Consider the following 18,319-nt stretch of genomic DNA (forward strand, 5'->3'; position numbering starts at 1 on the left):
GACCCACACACAGAGGGATCTGATTGTAGAATGAGGGGATGAAGAGCTGCCAGTTCTGCTCTATGCGGCTGTCTCAGCGAAAGTGAAAATCATTCTCTCTCTGTCTCTCTCTGTCCTCTCGCCCCAACCCTGCGGCCGCTGCCCCCTCTCCCTCCATTTGCCCCCCCCCAGCTGCACCCAAGGCTCATGTGTCTGCTCCCGGCTCCTATAGGTGCTGCACTGTGGGAAGGAGGGAATGTGTGCGGGGGGGCTGGGAGCAGAAGGCTGCAAGCATGGGAATGGGAAGGGAAATAAAGGGGAAATAAAGGGGAAATAAAGCATGGGAGTGAAGCTGGGAATTCACATGGGGATAAAATTATATGAAACCCAGTTCCGTACAATTCTCAGACTGAGTGGGGCTCAGTATTATTGTCCCAATAATTTTCTTACCATGATGATCGGTCATTTAGTCGGACAGGTTAGAAAATTTAATTCAAATAAGGATAAAATCTGCGTATATATTGTGTATGTGCCGATACCCTTGGGGGGCCTACAATGGGAGTCACTTTTGTACGATTGGTCTCTGCCAATTTCAGTCTGAATGTCAGTTTTAGATCATTGCTAGTGATGAGCGAATCTGTTCCGTTTTGCTTCGCCAAAAAATTCGCGAATCTTTCAAAAGATCCGCGAATCTTTCAAAAGATCCGCGAAACGGCGAAAAATTCGCGAAACGGCGAAAATGTCGTGCGACAAAAAAAATTGTCGCGCGCTGTTATTGTTTCGTCGCACGCGGCTATTATTTTGTCGCACGGCTATTGTTTCGTCGCACGCGGCTATTATTTTGTCGCGCGGCTATTGTTTCGTCGCACGCGGCTATTATTTTGTCGCACGGCTATTGTTTCGTCGCACACGGCTATTATTTTGTCGCGTGGCTATTATTTCGTCGCCCGCGACTATTCTCTTTTGATGCCGGCGACAATTTTTGGACGTGCGTCGAATTTTTCCGCGGCGAAATTTTTCATCCGTTTCGCGAAACAATCCGCCAATGGCGAAACGCGGAAATTCGCCGCGAATCCATGCCTGCCGAAACTTTTCGCCCATCACTAATCATTGCATTTAAACTGAACACGTATGGGCATTTAGGGTGAAGACACACGGAGCTTCTTAGTAGCAGCTACTAAACGCCAGAAAATCCCCTGCCATAGACAATACTGACAATTGCTTCTGCTAAACACACGTAGAGACAATTATCAGTAAATGATCAGCATTGTCTGTTTTAGTAGCTGCTACTAGAAGCTCCGTGTGTCTTCACCCTCAGGAAAGGATGGAAGGGAATAAAGGCCATTTCGCTTTCCCATTGGCTCCAATGCATTTGGTAAAATTCTGCCTCTTGACCCATTGTTTTTGGCAAAGCAAAATAACACATTCACTAGAAATGACAATTAAAGAGAAATGGGAAACAGTAGAAAATAATTGAAAGGTTATGGAAGGGGAAAGTATATGAGAGCAAATAAAAATAAACAAATTAATAGCTGAAAAAGGCAATATTTCTGGGGTACTGTTTGAAAATGTTTGAATTTGAGTTCCATGGGCTTTAGATCTGGACTCATTGTTGGCCACATCAGCACAGTCCAGAGGCTGTATCTCTATCTCTAGTAGGACGTTTGGGGTCACCAACTGGTAAGGCTGCTAACTCTATCTCTAGTAGGATGTCTGGGGTCACCAACTGGTAAGGCTGCTAACTCTATCTCTAGTAGGACGTTTGGGGTCACCAACTGGTAAGGCTGCTATCTCTATCTCTAGTAGGACGTTTGGGGTCACCAACTGGTAAGGCTGCTAACTCTATCTCTAGTAGGACATCCGGGGTCACCAACTGGTAAGGCTGCTATCTCTATCTCTAGTAGGACGTTTGGGGTCACCAACTGGTAAGGCTGCTATCTCTATCTCTAGTAGGACGTCCATAGTCACTAACTGGTAAGGCTGCTAACTCTATCTCTAGTAGGACATCCGGGGTCACCAACTGGTAAGGCTGCTATCTCTATCTCTAGTAGGAGGTCCGGGGTCACCAACTGGTAAGGCTGCTATCTCTATCTCTAGTAGGACATCCGGGGTCACCAACTGGTAAGGCTGCTATCTCTATCTCTAGTAGGAGGTCCGGGGTCACCAACTGGTAAGGCTGCTAACTCTATCTCTAGTAGGACATCCGGGGTCACCAACTGGTAAGGCTGCTATCTCTATCTCTAGTAGGAGGTCCGGGGTCACCAACTGGTAAGGCTGCTAACTCTATCTCTAGTAGACAATAACCAGGCAGATGTAACTCATTATCGTGATTTATTGCAGACAGCGATATCATTGGACAAAGCAGTGAGATCTTTGCAAAGAGGTTGGGTAACACAATACCTTTTTATACCTTCTTACATACATATGGCCTATCCTACCATCATACAGAAAAAGAGACGTAGCAAGCTGGCTATTAGTTCTAGACGAACTGTGAAAAAGTCCTTCAATCATTAGGCATCAATTCTTGTGGTTTTCTTATATTTTCACTCCTTTGGCCTTTAGAGATTAGAGGCTAATGATCCTGATTTATCCTCTGTTTCCTTTGTTCGTCATTAACACTTGTGTGGCGCTTGCGTTACAGTTTAAAGAAACTGGAAAATCAGAAAATGCAAAAGGAAAATGTTTGCAATTTGATCCGACCTTAGCAACAGCCAATGGCAGAACTATCGAGGCTATTTTCATGCTGGGGGCAGTGGATTATCTGTAGGTGGGGTTGGATCACTCTTATACCTGGTATCGCGGCAGTGCAGAACTGCTTTGGACCCCAAGCCAACTTGGTACTGCCAGATATACATTGATTTATTGGGCTGTAACGTGATGGTCATTGATTCTTCCACCTCAGTAGCCTGGGTCCAGTTCTCACTCTCCGTATTGACTTTGGATCCTCCATATTCAGTGCTGAGAGAGAACTGTGCCTTTGCAATTAGAGCCAACAAGCCCCCAGTTTCCATACTGGTTGTAAGAGATATTTTCCAGTTGTGCCCTATACTGGACATCTTTGCTTTCTCATAGCCGACCTTCTTGGTGATCTTCTTGGACCAGGTAACTGGAGTGTCGGAATCATTGGAAATGGTTTTGATGCACTCCCACCTGCCAAATGATGGACCTTTGGTGATGGCCAAGCCCCCTGGGAGAAAGTTGATGACAGAGGGATGAAAAGAAAATGTCTGGCTAGCTTCATCTTTGTTGAAGCTGGTGGTTTTGTAGTAATGAAGCCCCCACTCATCATGGGGCTTTACAAAATAGTAGTAGTTTTTTAATCCAAAATAGTACAGGCCATTTTTACAGTTTGGATGGAGAGTATATTCTACACTGTTTTCATCCTTGTTCATGCTCATTGTGCGACGATAGACACCTCGGCTCTGGTAGATGATGTAGTAACAGCCAAAAGCCGACAGGTAATGGTCTCCCCCCTGGCAGTTGGGATGCAGCGAGTAGACGACTGCATTGTCATCTGTATTCATATTAGTGACCCGACGGTAGCTGTTGCCCTTAATGATGTAGAAGTAGCCATCTTGATGGGCCAGGTAATGGTCCCCGTCTCTACACGAGGGGTGGAGGGTAAAAATATTGATATCGTAACCCTTCTTGAAGTTGCTTGATCTCATGTAACAATACAGATCAGATCGAACAATGTAGTAATATTTATCAACTCCACAAAAATCCACCCCGCGGGCCTTATTCTTGGGCACAATCCCAGTCATGGTGGCAACTCTAAAAAGAAGAAAATGCCATAAGATGAAATGAAATGATGACAGTTAGTAAAAAAGTAGCTGCAACACCTCAGAAAGAGAAGCGAAGTTGAGGGACCAAGTTTTGGATCCATATTATGATAGCGGTGCTATTTCAGGGGTGGGGCCTGTTCTTTCTACAACTGACAATAAGTAATGAAAATCACTTTTGTTGTTGTTCCCCAGGAGAATTGGCAACAGAACCTCATTGCTGCCCATGAATAAACCCCAGAAACCTATCCTCGTAAAAATACCGAATTTTTTGAACAGTTAACCTGTCTGCGCTAACAAGATACAGGACAAACTGCTTAATGTGATTTGTGTTCTATAACCCCATGTGCCATAAGCCTCAATAAGCTTGTAAAGTAAAGGATATGTAGATATATCCACACTGTATGTGCACTTGTAAATAATGGTACATTGACTTCTATAAACAATAATTTCATATCCTAAATACATTATACAGTGAGGGGCAGAAGTAGTGGCACCCAAAATACATTAAATACAGTGAGAAGCAGTGCAAACTTTAGCCCCAAATACATAAAATACAGTGAAAGAAAATTATTTTTGACACCCAAGACTCATTTATCCTTCCAAAAAGTAGGTTTCCTAAAGGCCAGGGAAGATTTCAGCGCTGCAGCGTTTAGAACAATTTCAGAAATAGTTTGCATTGCTAAAGGTTCTTGCCCCACCCAGTGGTAGACAAGAAAAAAGCACCCAAGCAGGAGAAACCCTGTTTAGCTATAATGGAAAAACAATAGTTTAGCTGAAAGCAGTTCTAATGTGTAGCGCTGGCTGAAAGCTCAGACTCAGGCACACTTTACTGCTGCGCTGCAAGCTGGAGTGATACCCCCCCCCTCCCCCCCAGCAGTCGATCAGCAGAACAATGGGAAGGGAGCAAGATAGCAGCTCCCAGTAGGTATCAGAATAGCACTCAATAGTAAGAAATCCAAGTCCGGCTTGGGACTCCTCCAGTTACATGGGAGTAGGAGAAACAATAGGTTAGCTGAAAGCAGTTCTAATGTGTAGCGCTGGCTTAACTTCCCCTTGAAAACATGTGAAATCGAAAACAGTGAGGGGATTAAGTTCCCCTTGAAGCTGGGTGTGCAATGTGCCCAAACATGTGCCCAGCAATGAGCCCAAACATGTGCCCAGCAATTAGCCCAAACGTGAGCCCAGCAATGTGCCCAAACATGTGCCCAGCAATTAGCCCAAACGTGAGTGCAGCTATGTGCCCAAACGTGAGCCTAGCAATGTGCCCAAACATGTGCCCAGCAATTAGCCCAAACGTGAGTGCAGCAATGTGCCCAAACGTGTGCCCAGCAATGTGCCTAGCAATTAGCCCAGCAATGTGCCCAGCAATTAGCCCAGCAATGTGCCCAGCAATTAGCCCAAACATGTGTCTAGCAATTAGCCCAGCAATGAGCCCAGCAATGAGCCCAGCAATTAGCCCAGTAATTAGCCCAAACATGTGCCCAGCAATGTGCCCAGATAAATCCTACGGAAGGCTTGTGGAGACCAACATGGCAATACTAATGTCTGACCCGGGCTCCAAGCTGCCATAATAAAGCTCAATGCAACGTTCCTTTGTAGGAATTGGATCCCACAGAAACCTAAATTGAATTATTAAACAAAAAAAGTCACATTAGCCAGGAAAGAAAACACATATTATTAAAGGGTAACTAAAACTCAAGTACATCAGCACTATCTGCTGTAAATATTACCCCAAATCAGGCCATTCGGTGGCACCCAGGGTATCACTTGTCCCGACTGCGGATATACAAACTGCATTACTGCTCAGCGTCTGTGTGGGGAGAAGCCCCTGAAACCCAGATAAGCCGGAGAAATTACCTGTTGGATCAGAAAGCCTTCTGGTTCTGTACCAGGGAATCCTCCCTTTTTACACTCCGACAGTTGGGAAATTTAAGACCCAGTTATTGGGTATCGGCGCTGATACCACTCGCTGGGCGCTGAGTAAACACGGCTCCGTCTTGTGAAACCCACTGTGGTCTCTTTGTTATATTTCCCAACCCATCCAGATTGCAGCTCCAGGGAAATGACTGACACTCACACTCTGACACTCACACTCTGACACTCACACTCTGACACTCACACTCTGACACTCACACTCTGACACTCACACTCTGCCCTACTGGGTGGCACCCTATAAACCCAATGTAAAGAAGTTAGTAAAGTTAATATACTTTTACCATTTACCACAGAAAAATGGGTCCCGCTGCTCCATCTAATAAAGAATTGTGTAAAAGGACACCGGGTGGTGCAACCAGATTCAGGGGCCCCTCCAGTTCATGTCTATGGAAGCTTATGGGGAATAGGGCTCCCCAATTCTCACACCTTACAGACACCTCTCCCGGAATGGGACTATTTCTCTCAGGAGTGAGCCCTCACATATAGGGGAGGCCGGGGGGGTAGTGTAACTGTAAGGGCGTCAGTGGTTCTCAAACACAAAGTAGATCCACATAGGAGTAAATAGTAACAATAATGCCGGCGTTACACATAGCGCACAGATACTCACAGATTCTCTTTCAATATTGTTCTGCCCCACAGGGTCACTGACGGCTCAACAAGAGAACAATGAATCCCCCCCCCAGCTTTCAGTGTTTCTCCCCAAGTGGAACCCAAGCCAATTCTACCTGCCCTGAGTCTGTACTCGGTCCCTACTTCTGGGCAATTGTAAACCTGGGATCCTAATCCCACTAACAGCCAATGGCTGCTCACTAGCTACCCCTAAACTCTCTATCACACCCCGTGTGAATAAGTATATCCTGACCTATCTGCCCCTAACCCTAGGCCTGGGTTCCACTGTGTCCTACCTGCCTGCTCAGTGCGTACATGGAATTAATTGGGAAAGATCATCAATAGTACATGGGGGCACTAAGGGTGTATGTAGGGAGAATAGTCGTGTAAGGTACATCAAGGTCCTCATATATTTCTTCTGTACAACCAAACCCAGAAGTGTTACATAGTTACATAGGTTTGAAAAAATAGTCCATCAAGTTCAACCCATCCAAGTAAACCCAGCACCCACAACCCACACCTACCAATCTATACACTCACATACATTAAATGAGCTGAGCGCTGTGATTGCCAAACCTCTTCACTTAATTTTTCAGGATTCATTGAGGTCTGGCATGGTGCCAAGAGACTGGCGGATTGCTAATGTGGTGCCGTTATTTAAAAAGGGATCCCGTTCTCAGCCTGAAAACTATAGGCCTGTTAGTCTGACATCAGTAGTAGGAAAACTTTTGGAAGGGGTAATAAGGGATAGGGTACTTGAATACATTGCAGTTCACAATACTATTAGTTTGTGCCACATGGTTTTATGCGTAACAGATCTTGCCAGACTAATTTAGTCGCCTTTTATGAGGAGGTGAGCAGGAACCTCGATGCTGGAATGGCAGTTGATGTCATCTACTTGGACTTTGCTAAAGCGTTTGATACAGTACCTCACAGAAGGTTAATGATCAAATTAAGGAATATTGGCCTAGAACATAATATTTGTAATTGGATAGAGAACTGGCTGAAGGATAGAGTACAAAGAGTGGTGGTAAATGGAACATTTTCTAATTGGACCAGTGTGGTTAGTGGAGTACCGCAGGGGTCAGTCCTTGGGCCTTTGCTTTTTAACTTGTTTATTAATGACCTGGAGGTGGGCATAGACAGTACTGTTTCTATTTTTGCTGATGACACTAAATTGTGCAAAACTATAAGTTCCATGCAGGATGTGCCGCTTTGCAGAGCGATTTGACAAAATTAGATAACTGGGCAGCAAACTGGAAAATGAGGTTCAATGTTGATAAGTGCAAAGTTATGCACTTTGGTAGAAATAATATAAACGCAAACTATCTACTGAATGGTAGTGTGTTGGGGGGATCCTTAATGGAGAAGGATCTAGGGGTTTTTGTTGATAACAAGTTGTCTAATTCCAGGCAGTGTCATTCTGTGGCTACTACAGCAAATAAAGTGCTGTCTTGTATAAAAAAGGGCATTGACTCAAGGGATGAAAACATAATTTTGCCCCTTTATAGGTCCCTGGTAAGGCCTCACCTTGAGTATGGGGGGGCAGTAACAGTGAGTATGGGGGGCAGTAACAGTGAGTATGGGGGGCAGTAACAGTGAGTATGCAGTGCAGTTTTGGGCTCCAGTCCTTAAGAAGGATATTAATGAGCTGGAGAGAGTGCAGAGACGTGCAACTAAACTGGTTAAGGGGATGGAAGATTTTAACTATGAGGTGAGACTGTCGAGGTTGGGGTTGTTTTCTCTGGAAAAGAGGCGCTTGCGAGGGGACATGATTACTCTGTACAAGTACATTAGAGGGGATTATAGGCAGTTGGGGGATGTTCTTTTTTCCCATAAAAACAATCAGCGCACCAGAGGTCACCCCTTTAGATTAGAGGAAAGGAGCTTCCATTTGAAGCAGCGTAGGTGGTTTTTCACGGTGAGGGCAGTGAGGTTATGGAATGCCCTTCCTAGTGATGGGGTAATGGCAGATTCTGTTAATGCCTTTAAGAGGGGCCTGGATGAGTTCTTGAACAATCAGAATACCCAAGGCTATTGTGATACTAATATCTACAGTTAGTACTAGTGGTTGTATATATAGTGTATGTATGTGTGTATAGATTGGTAGGTGTGGGTTAGGTGTGCTGGGTTTACTTGGATGGGTTGAACTTGATGGACACTGGTCTTTTTTCAACCCTATGTAACTATGTAACTATGTAACTATGTATACATAAACTATATATACAACCTCTAATACTAACTGTAGATATTAGTATCACAATAGCCTTGGATATTCTGCTTGTTCAAAAACTCATCCAGGCCCCTCTTATAGGCATTAACAGAGTCTGCCATTACCCCATCACTAGGAAGGGCATTCCATAACCTCACTGCCCTCACCGTGAGGAACCCCCTACCCAACATCCCCCGGCAGGGCATTCCCCAACCCCCTCACTGCCCTCACCGTGAGGAACCCCCTACCCAACATCCCCCGGCAGGGCCTTCCCCAACCCCCTCACTGCCCTCACCGTGAGGAACCCCCTACCCAACATCCCCCGGCAGGGCATTCCCCAACCCCCTCACTGCCCTCACCATGAGGAGCCCCCTACCCAACATCCCCCGGCAGGGCATTCCCCAACCCCCTCACTGCCCTCACCGTGAGGAACCCCCTACCCAACATCCCCCGGCAGGGCATTCCCCAACCCCCTCACTGCCCTCACCGTGAGGAACCCCCTACCCAACATCCCCCGGCAGGGCATTCCCCAACCCCCTCACTGCCCTCACCGTGAGGAACCCCCTACCTAACACCCCCGGCAGGACATTCTCCAACCCCCTCACTGCCCTCACCGTGAGGAACCCCCTACCCAACATCCCCCGGCAGGGCATTCCCCAACCCCCTCACTGCCCTCACCATGAGGAACCCCCTACCCAACATCCCCCGGCAGGGCATTCCCCAACCCCCTCACTGCCCTCACCGTGAGGAACCCCCTACCCAACATCCCCCGGCAGGGCATTCCCCAACCCCCTCACTGCCCTCACCGTGAGGAACCCCCTACCCAACATCCCCCGGCAGGGCATTCCCCAACCCCCTCACTGCCCTCACCGTGAGGAACCCCCTACCCAACATCCCCCGGCAGGGCATTCCCCAACCCCCTCACTGCCCTCACCGTGAGGAACCCCCTACGCTGCTTCAAATGGAAGCTCCGTTCCTCTAATCTATAGGGGTGACCTCTGGTGCGTTGATTGTTTTTATGGGAAAAAAGAACCCCCCCATCTGCCTATAATCCCCTCTAATGTACTTGTACAGAGTAATCATGTCCCCTCGCAAGCGCCTCTTTTCCAGAGAAAACAACCCCAACCCTGACAGTCTCACCTCATAGTTTAACCCTTCCATCCCCTTAACCAGTTTAGTTGCAGTCTCTGCACTCTCTCCAGCTCATTAATATCCTTCTTAAGGACTGGAGCCCAAAACTGCCCCCCATACTCACTGTTACTGCCCCCCATACTCACTGTTACTGCCCCCCATACTCACTGTTACTGCCCCCCATACTCACTGTTACTGCCCCCCATACTCACTGTTACTGCCCCCCATACTCACTGTTACTGCCCCCCATACACACTGTTACTGCCCCCCATACTCACTGTTACTGCCCCCATACTCACTGTTACTGCCCCCCATACTCACTGTTACTGCCCCCCATACTCACTGTAACTGCCCCATACTCATTGTTACTGCCCCCCATACTCACTGTTACTGCCCCCCATACTCACTGTTACTGCCCCCCATACTCACTGTTACTGCCCCCCATACTCAAGGTGAGGCCTTACCAGGGACCTATAAAGGGGCAAAATTATGTTTTCATCCCTTGAGTCAATGCCCTTTTTTATACAAGACAGCACTTTATTTGCTTTAGTAGCCACAGAATGACACTGCCTGGAATTAGACAACTTGTTATCAACAAAAACCCCCAGATCCTTCTCCATTAAGGAAACCCCCAACACACTACCATTCAGTAGATAGTTTGCGTTTATATTATTTCTACCAAAGTGCATAACTTTGCACTTATCAACATTGAACCTCATTTTCCAGTTTGCTGCCCAGTTTTCCAGTCAAATCGCTCTGCAAAGCGGCACATCCTGCATGGAACTTATAGTTTTGCACAATTTTGTGTCATCAGCAAAAATAGAAACATTACTGTCTATGCCCCCCTCCAGGTCATTAGGCTTGCTAACAGGCTGGTGGCTGGTTGGATCAACTTGCTTTCAATTCAACAAAAGAGGGATAAGTATTCTTTATTAACTTTTATCAAAACCATTGTGTTTTTTTAACTGTTGGGTTTAATTTTTTTCAAAAGTAATTGTTGTTTTTGGTGCTAATTACCAAAGTTTGTGTGTTCTATAGGCATACAGCAGGTTTGCCAGAAGTTACATTCCTTTGTAATTACCCTCAGTATGAGGTGGGGGGGTTTGATTAGTTGCACCTTTACAGGCTGTATAAATAGAACCACTGGCACTCCAGGGAGCTTGCTCTGGTGGTAGGTGCTCTGTAAGTGATTGCTCTTTTAGTGGGGGCTCTGTAAGTGGAGTTATAAACTCAGGAGTTTACAAGGTAGTTACTACAAGTCCTTTCACCTATTTTTGTTTAACTGTTTCTGTAACTGGGAGAATGAGTTGTAGCAACATTGAAGGTATGACACAGTGCCAGGCTGCCACATGTATGCAGTTGTGGAACAACAGTTCCAAAGTGCCACCTCTGTTGTGGATGTCAGCGAATTGCCACTTTAGAGGCTCGCGTTAGAGTTCTAGAGGAACAAGTTGCAACACTGGGTTCAATCAACAATCTTGAGAGAAGTCTCTTGCTAACTGAACAAGAACTAGCGGGGTCAGATAGTATGGGGGGAGGGGAGCAGCAAAAGGATGATAGGGCAGTAAGCTGGGTGACAGTTAGAAAATCTAGTGTGGGTAAAAGGAAAAGGGAGGCTGCTCCAGGGTTTGCGCATCCCAACAGATTTGCCAGATTGTGTGAAGAAGATGGGAGTGTGAACTCTGGACTGATCTCTCTAACAGCCGGGAGACCAGTTTCTCTAGTAGTGGTGGGGAGGAGAGAAGAGCTAGGCCTAAACAGATGGTGGTTATAGGGGATTCGATCATTAGGAAAGTGGACAGGGTAATCTGTCGAGCGGATCGCTTCAACCGGACAGTTTGCTGTCTTCCTGGTGCCAGGGTTCGGCATGTGGTTGATCGGGTTGACACATTATTGGGAGGGGCTGGGCATGACCCGGCTGTCTTGGTACATATCGGTACTAACGACAAAATGAACGGTAGGTGGGGGACCTTAAAGAGTGAGTTCAGGGATCTAGGCTCTAAGATTAGGCAAAGGTCCTCCAATGTCATTTTTTCGGAAATTTTGCCGGTGCCACGTGCAAGTTTAGGGAGACAGCGGGAGCTTAGGGAGCTAAATGCGTGGCTAAAGTCTTGGTGTAGGAAGGAAGGGTTTGGGTTCCTAGAGCACTGGGCTGACTTTTCCTTGGGGTACAATCTATACAGCCCTGACGGATTGCACCTCAATGGAAGGGGGTCTGCTGTGCTAGGGGAGAGAATGGTTAAGAGGTTGGAGGAGTGTTTAAACTAGACAAGGGGGGGTGGGTGAGCTAGAGTTCTATGGGAAAATTAGTGTAGATGGGGCAGGGGGACTAGCAAAGGGTTGTGGGGGAGGAGTGAGGGGGGCATGTAGTTTATCAGATAAGGAGCTTCCGTTACAAGGAAAGCAGTCTCATATTTGCCTTAGCTCTAATTCTCCCTTAGCTAATGTAAACATCAGAGGGAGAAGTAATAATCTCCGCTGCATGCTGGCTAATGCGCGTAGCTTGTCGGGTAAATTAGGGGAGCTGCAAGCTATTGCATGTATTGAAAATTATGATTTAATAGGTATCACTGAGACCTGGTGGGATGGAAAATGTGACTGGGCTGCGAATTTAAATTGTTATACACTTTTTAGGAGGGACAGAGAGATTAAAAAGGGTGGAGGGGTTTGTCTTTATGTAAAGTCAGATTTAAAGCCATGTAATAAAGACATTACCAATGAAAATGTTGAATCTCTTTGGGTAGAAATTTCAGTAGGGCTGAAGGTCACAAAGAAAATGATCATTGGTGTATGTTATAAACCACCCCGTATAGATGAGGGGTTAAGGGGATAAGGGAGTAACTAAAACGCTCCATTTTAGCCGTGCAGACTGTGCCAGTATAAGGGCATCTCTGCAATGTGTCAACTGGGAAAGGCTTTTCATGGGGTTAGACACAGAAGGAAAATGGAACATCTTTAAAACATTGCTTTGCAGGTATACACAACAGTATATCCCCCTTGTAAGCAAGGAGAGGCATCGCAAAGCAAAACCTTTATGGCTGAATAAAAGAGTTAGAGTCGAGGTTGGTAATAAAAAACGTGCTTTTAGGGCATTCAAGTTAGCTGGGGCAGCGGGGGCTTTCATCAGGTACAGGGGGGCAAATAAAGCAGCAAAAAAGCTATCAGGCAGCTAAAATAGAGATGGAAAGGGATATTGCAGCTAGGAGTAAAAAGAATCCAAAATTATTTTTTAATTATGTGAATAGTAAAAAAATGAAGCAAGAAGGGGTGGGAACTTTATTATCACGGGGGGGTAAGTTGGTTGATGAGAACGGGGAAAAAGCAGAAATTTTGAACTCTTATTTTTCATCTGTCTATACATCTGAGGAGCCAGATAATGAAGGCTTCCCTTGTAATATGCCCAGTGCTAGTAATTTAGCTACTGGCGCATGGGTCACTCAGGAGGAAATTCAAAAGAGACTTGAACATGTAAAGGTAAACAAAGGTCCAGGGCCGGATGGGATTCATCCCAGGGTATTAAATGAGCTGAGCGCTGTGATTGCCAAACCTCTTCACTTAATTTTTCAGGATTCGTTGAGGTTTGGCATGGTGCCGAGAGACTGGCGGATTGCTAATGTGGTGCCGTTATTTAAAAAGGGATCCCGTTCTCAGCCTGAAAACTATAGGCCTGTTAGTCTGACATCTGTTGAATATGAGATAAAGTAATTGAGGAAACTGGCAGAACACTGAGAGTTTAAGGATGGCCTGAATGATGCACTAAGGGACAGATTTGTATGTGGTTTATGCAGTAAAAACAAACAGAAAAGGCTGCTAACAGAAGATAATATTACTTCTAAACGAGCTATAGAAATTGCTGTAGCAATGGAGACTGCTGCTAAGGACACATTAGAACTACAGAACAGAAGCAAAGCAGAAACACTAGAGAAAGCAGGAACTGAAGTGCATAGGGTGGGGGCAGGTCAAAATAAAGGATATTCTACCCATAATTCAGGATCCTGCTACAGGTGTGGGAAAGGATTCCATAATCCTGCAACCTGCAAATTCAAGAGTGCCAATTGCAGAAAATGCAATAAAAAGGGCCAAATCCAAGCAGTATGCCTAAGTGACAAACTGATGTTGAAAATGCTTGTGTGGCCGATAGCACCGATTCAGAACTTGGAAGTATTGATGTTTACCATGCAGATACTGGTGCTAGATCTGTCATCTGGCTAACACCAAAAATAGCTGGCATTCCAGTTAAGATGGAACTAGACACAGGGTCTGCTGTTTCAATAATAACACACCCAGAATATAAAAAGTTGTTTAAAGACACACCACTTCAGAAAACAAAGCTGCTACTAAAAACATACACTGGACAGAAGATAGTGCCACTCGGAGTGTTAAATGCTAAGGTAGAGTACAATAATTTTAAAGGCCAGATGAATTTATATGTAGTGGAGACAGGTGATCCTGCATTATGGGGCCGGGAGTGGTTACACAAAATACCCATTGACTGGAAATCCATTAAAATGCTACATTCAATGTCTGCTGAGAACTCCAAGCCAGTGGAACAATTAAAGGCCATTTTAGCTCAGGCCTCAGAAGTATTTAAAGAAGGCATGGGTACTTTAAAACACATCAAGGCTAATATATGCCTTGAGGAAAATGCACAGCCCAAATTTCACAAAGCTCGTCCAGTGCCTTCGTCCAAAAGTGGAAGCAGAATTGGATCGTCTAGAACAAGATGGAGTCATTTCAAAAGTCTCTTGGAGTGACTGGGGCACACCTATTGTGCCTATTATAAAAAAGGATGGTTCGGTTAGAATATGTGGAGATTTTAAAGTTTCCATTAACCCAGTTCTACAGTCTGATAAGTATCCCTTACCTTTGATTGAGGACATCTTTGCCTCTCTTGCCGGTGGACTAAAATTCAGCAAAATTGATCTTGCACAAGCCTACTTACAAATGGAGGTAGAAGAAAATGCCAAACACTACCTTACAATCAACACGTCAAAAGGACTATACCGATACAACAGATTAGTATTTGGCATAGCCTCTACACCTGCCATATGGCAAAGGGCCATGGATCAAGTCCTACAAGGCATTCCACATACTAAATGTTATCTGGATGACATAATTGTGACAGGTACAGATGAATCAGAACATTTGGAAAACTTAAAGAGGGTTTTGACACGGCTGGAAGAATATGGGCTAAGAGCCAATAAAGAAAAATGTGCCTTCTTTAAGGACTCTATCCAATATTGTGGACATATTATAGATGCCAGTGGCTTGCACAAGTCTCCAGAGAAAATCCAAGCAGTGTTACAAGCACCACTGCCCAAGGATGTAACGCAGCTCAGATCGTTCTTGGGGTTTATTAATTATTACAGCCGGTTTGTGCCAAATCTTGCAACTGTGCTATACCCATTAATTCAATTGCTGCAGAAAGGTCAAAAATGGGAATGGAGTGTACAGTGTGACAAAGCCTTCAAGGAAGCAAAGACATTGGTCACATCCGATGATGTCCTTGTGCATTTCAATGCTTCTTTGCCATTAAAACTGGCATGTGATGCTTCTCCATATGGCATTGGAGCTGTGATATCTCATGTTCTCCCAGACAAAAGTGAAAGGCCAATAGCATTTGCTTCAAGGTCACTCACGAGTGCAGAACGCAACTGTGACATAACCAGTTGTATAAGTTGGAGGGAAAACATGAAATATTGTGGTTATGCTGAAATGTACCCCCTGCCCCCTCCTACCTGTTGTAGCAAATGCATTGTGTAGGTTAATCTCATCTAGGTGTGTATTGTGTGTAGCCAGCCGGCTCTGTCTGGCCCTTCTAATGTAATTGCCCCTATTGTGAGGGCACACAAAGCCAGACCCCATAGTGACACAATATGGTAAATGCAAAAGACTGAACTGGGCATGCTCACTAGGTGGCTTCCCATAGGCCCAGTGGGAATAGCTATGATTGGCCACTCTGGAAGCTGCCTTTGGGTTGGCAGAAGGAATCCAACCCTGTTTTGATTTTACGACAGGGGCTGTTCCCTTTCTGGCTAAAAGGTGGCTGCCAAGAGTTCCAAGGGGCCTTTTGTCTGGGGTGTAACCTCTCTGCGGCAGGACCCCCTCCCCTGTGTTCCCTGGAATCTACCTTAGCTGAAGAAGATTCCCCCCAACTGTGTGTACTTCCCTATTCCCTAAGGAACAAGAGCACAGGCTGGCTACACACAATACACACCTAGATGAGATTAACCTACACAATGCATTTTCTACAACAGGTAGGAGGGGGCAGGGGGTACATTTCAGCATAACCACAATATTTCATGTTTTCCCTCCAACTTATACAACTGGTTATGTCACAGCAACTACGCACAGATAGACAAGGAAGCACTTAGCCTTATCCGGGGAGTGAAAAGATTTAACCAATTCTTATATGGCCGGAAGTTTACACTGGTAACAGACCATCAACCATTGGTTGCAATACTTCACCCAAAGAAAGGAGTTTCTGCAACATCTGCTGCATGTATGCAGCGCTGGGCTTTGTTTCTTGCTGGTTATGACTATGATATTGAGTTCAAGCGGACAGCGGCACGCGCAAATGCCGACGGACTGTCGCGTCTGCCATTACCAGGTCAGGAAACGTCTGAGGAAAATGCTGAATATGTTAATGTACATCAGATTGATTGTCTTCCTCTTACCTGTAAAATGATTGAGAATGAAACCAAAAGAGACCCAACTCTAGCATGTGTCTATGAAGCAACAAGGGCTGGAAGTACACAGACAAAGCCCCACTAATTCCTTACTACTCACGCAGACATGAACTGACTATACATGAAGGATGTGTAATGTGGGGAGTTCGTATTATTATTCCTAAAAAGTTACAATCAAGAGTATTAGATGAGCTCCATGAGGGCCATCTGGGCATAGTAAAAATGAAGTCACTTGCTAGGAGTTTTGTGTGGTGGCCAGGAATTGATCAGCAAATAGAGCAACTGGCGAACAAATGCCACAAGTCTATGCCACAACCTGCTCCGGTTCACCTTTGGGAATGGCCCTCTGCTCCTTGGCAACGTATACACATTGATTTTGCAGGACCATTTCTGGGACTGATGTTTTTCATTATTGTGGATGCCCATTCAAAATGGCCAGAGGTTTTCGGCATGAAGTCTACTAGTACCTCATATACAATTGATATATTGAGAACCCTGTTTGCAAGAACGGGAATCCCTGAACAGATTGTCAGTGATAATGGTCCCCAGTTCATCTCTGAAGAGTTTCAATTGTTAATGAAACGCAATGGAATTAAACATACTACGTCAAATCCATACCATCCTGCTACAAACGGATGAGCTGAAAGATTTGTACAAACTATGAAACAGTCACTGCGGTCAATGACAAACGACAGTGGATCCCTGCAGCATAAACTGGCAAGGTTTTTGTTACCCTATCGGAATGCAATTCATGCGGCTACAAGCTGCACGCCTGCAATGTTATTCATGGACTGCAAATCTTAGGTCTCGGTTAGACTTGCTGAAACCAGATCTCAGTCATCATGTGAGAAACCACCAGTTTAACGTCAGGGAAGGATAGAGGAGAACCTTGCGGAAGCTTAGTGTCAGACAAACGGTATTGGCAAGAAACTACAGAGGGCCTAATAAATGGCTACCAGCAATTGTCACTGCTCAGAGAGGTCCATGCAGTTACACAGTAAAAGTGGCAGACAATCTATATTGGCGTTGTCATATCGACCAGCTACGTAATACTGCAGTGACCACTGAGCAAACCCAGACTCAAGGCCTTGTTGGACTTCCCCTTACCAAGGAGGTACCCCTTGAACCCCAAACTGTGGCATCACCAGAGTCAACAAGCCCTGTAAGTCCAACAGAAATGGAGACCACATTCTCTGAAGCATCGGTGGAACCTGGTTGTTCTGAATGTCAGGTTTCTTCCCGAGAAGAGAGCAACAATGCTAGGCGTTATCCACAAAGAGAGCATCGACCCCCGGATAGACTTAACTTATAACCTGTGGCATTTATTAACCATTTCTTTTACAGGTGTTACCACCATGAATCTGATGGGGGAGAGAACTGTTGAATATGAGATAAAGTAATTGAGCATATTTCCTGTTGAATCTGCTGATGCTAGTCTAGGACTAGAGTCTTATAAGGCTTCATGTTGAATCTGCTGTTATGTTTCTTCTGAAACTTTTTCTATTCTTACTGTGTTATGGAGTTAGCTTCCTGTTAAGCATTACAGAATTACTCCAGCAGCTACTTGTCTGTGTGTTACTCTATATGCCATGGACACAACAACATCAGTAGTAGGAAAGCTTCTGGAAGGGGTAATAAGGGATAGGGTAGTTGAATACATTGCAGTTCACAATACTATTAGTTTGTGCCACATGGTTTTATGCGTAACAGATCTTGCCAGACTAATTTAGTCGCCTTTTATGAGGAGGTGAGTAGGAACCTCGATGCTGGAATGGCAGTGGATGGGATCTACTTGGACTTTGCTAAAGCGTTTGATACAGTACCTCACAGAAGGTTAATGATCAAATTAAGGAATATTGGCCTAGAACATAATATTTGTAATTGGATAGAGAACTGGCTGAAGGATAGAGTACAAAGAGTGGGGTAAATGGAACATTTTCTAATTGGACCAGTGTGGTTAGTGGGTACCGCAGGGGTCA

General features: G+C 45.2%; 1 protein-coding gene across 3 annotated transcripts in view; it reads right to left on the minus strand.

The window, feature by feature from the left end:
- Positions 1-2,293: 2,293 nt before the first annotated feature.
- LOC116407773 overlaps positions 2,294-18,319 on the minus strand; it is an 880,143-nt gene continuing 864,117 nt past the window's right edge. For 2 of the 3 annotated variants that reach the window (XM_031893784.1, XM_031893783.1), the window contains one exon: positions 2,294-3,753. In XM_031893784.1, the coding sequence (XP_031749644.1) occupies positions 2,718-3,753 (1,036 nt within the window). In that variant the 3' untranslated portion in view covers positions 2,294-2,717. Of the gene's footprint in view, positions 3,754-5,621; positions 5,998-18,319 lie in introns of those variants that run through there. The other variant, XM_031893785.1, reaches the window with a different exon arrangement.

The sequence above is a fragment of the Xenopus tropicalis genome, chromosome 9, assembly GCF_000004195.4.
Source record: "Xenopus tropicalis strain Nigerian chromosome 9, UCB_Xtro_10.0, whole genome shotgun sequence".
Classification (NCBI taxonomy): domain Eukaryota; kingdom Metazoa; phylum Chordata; class Amphibia; order Anura; family Pipidae; genus Xenopus; species Xenopus tropicalis.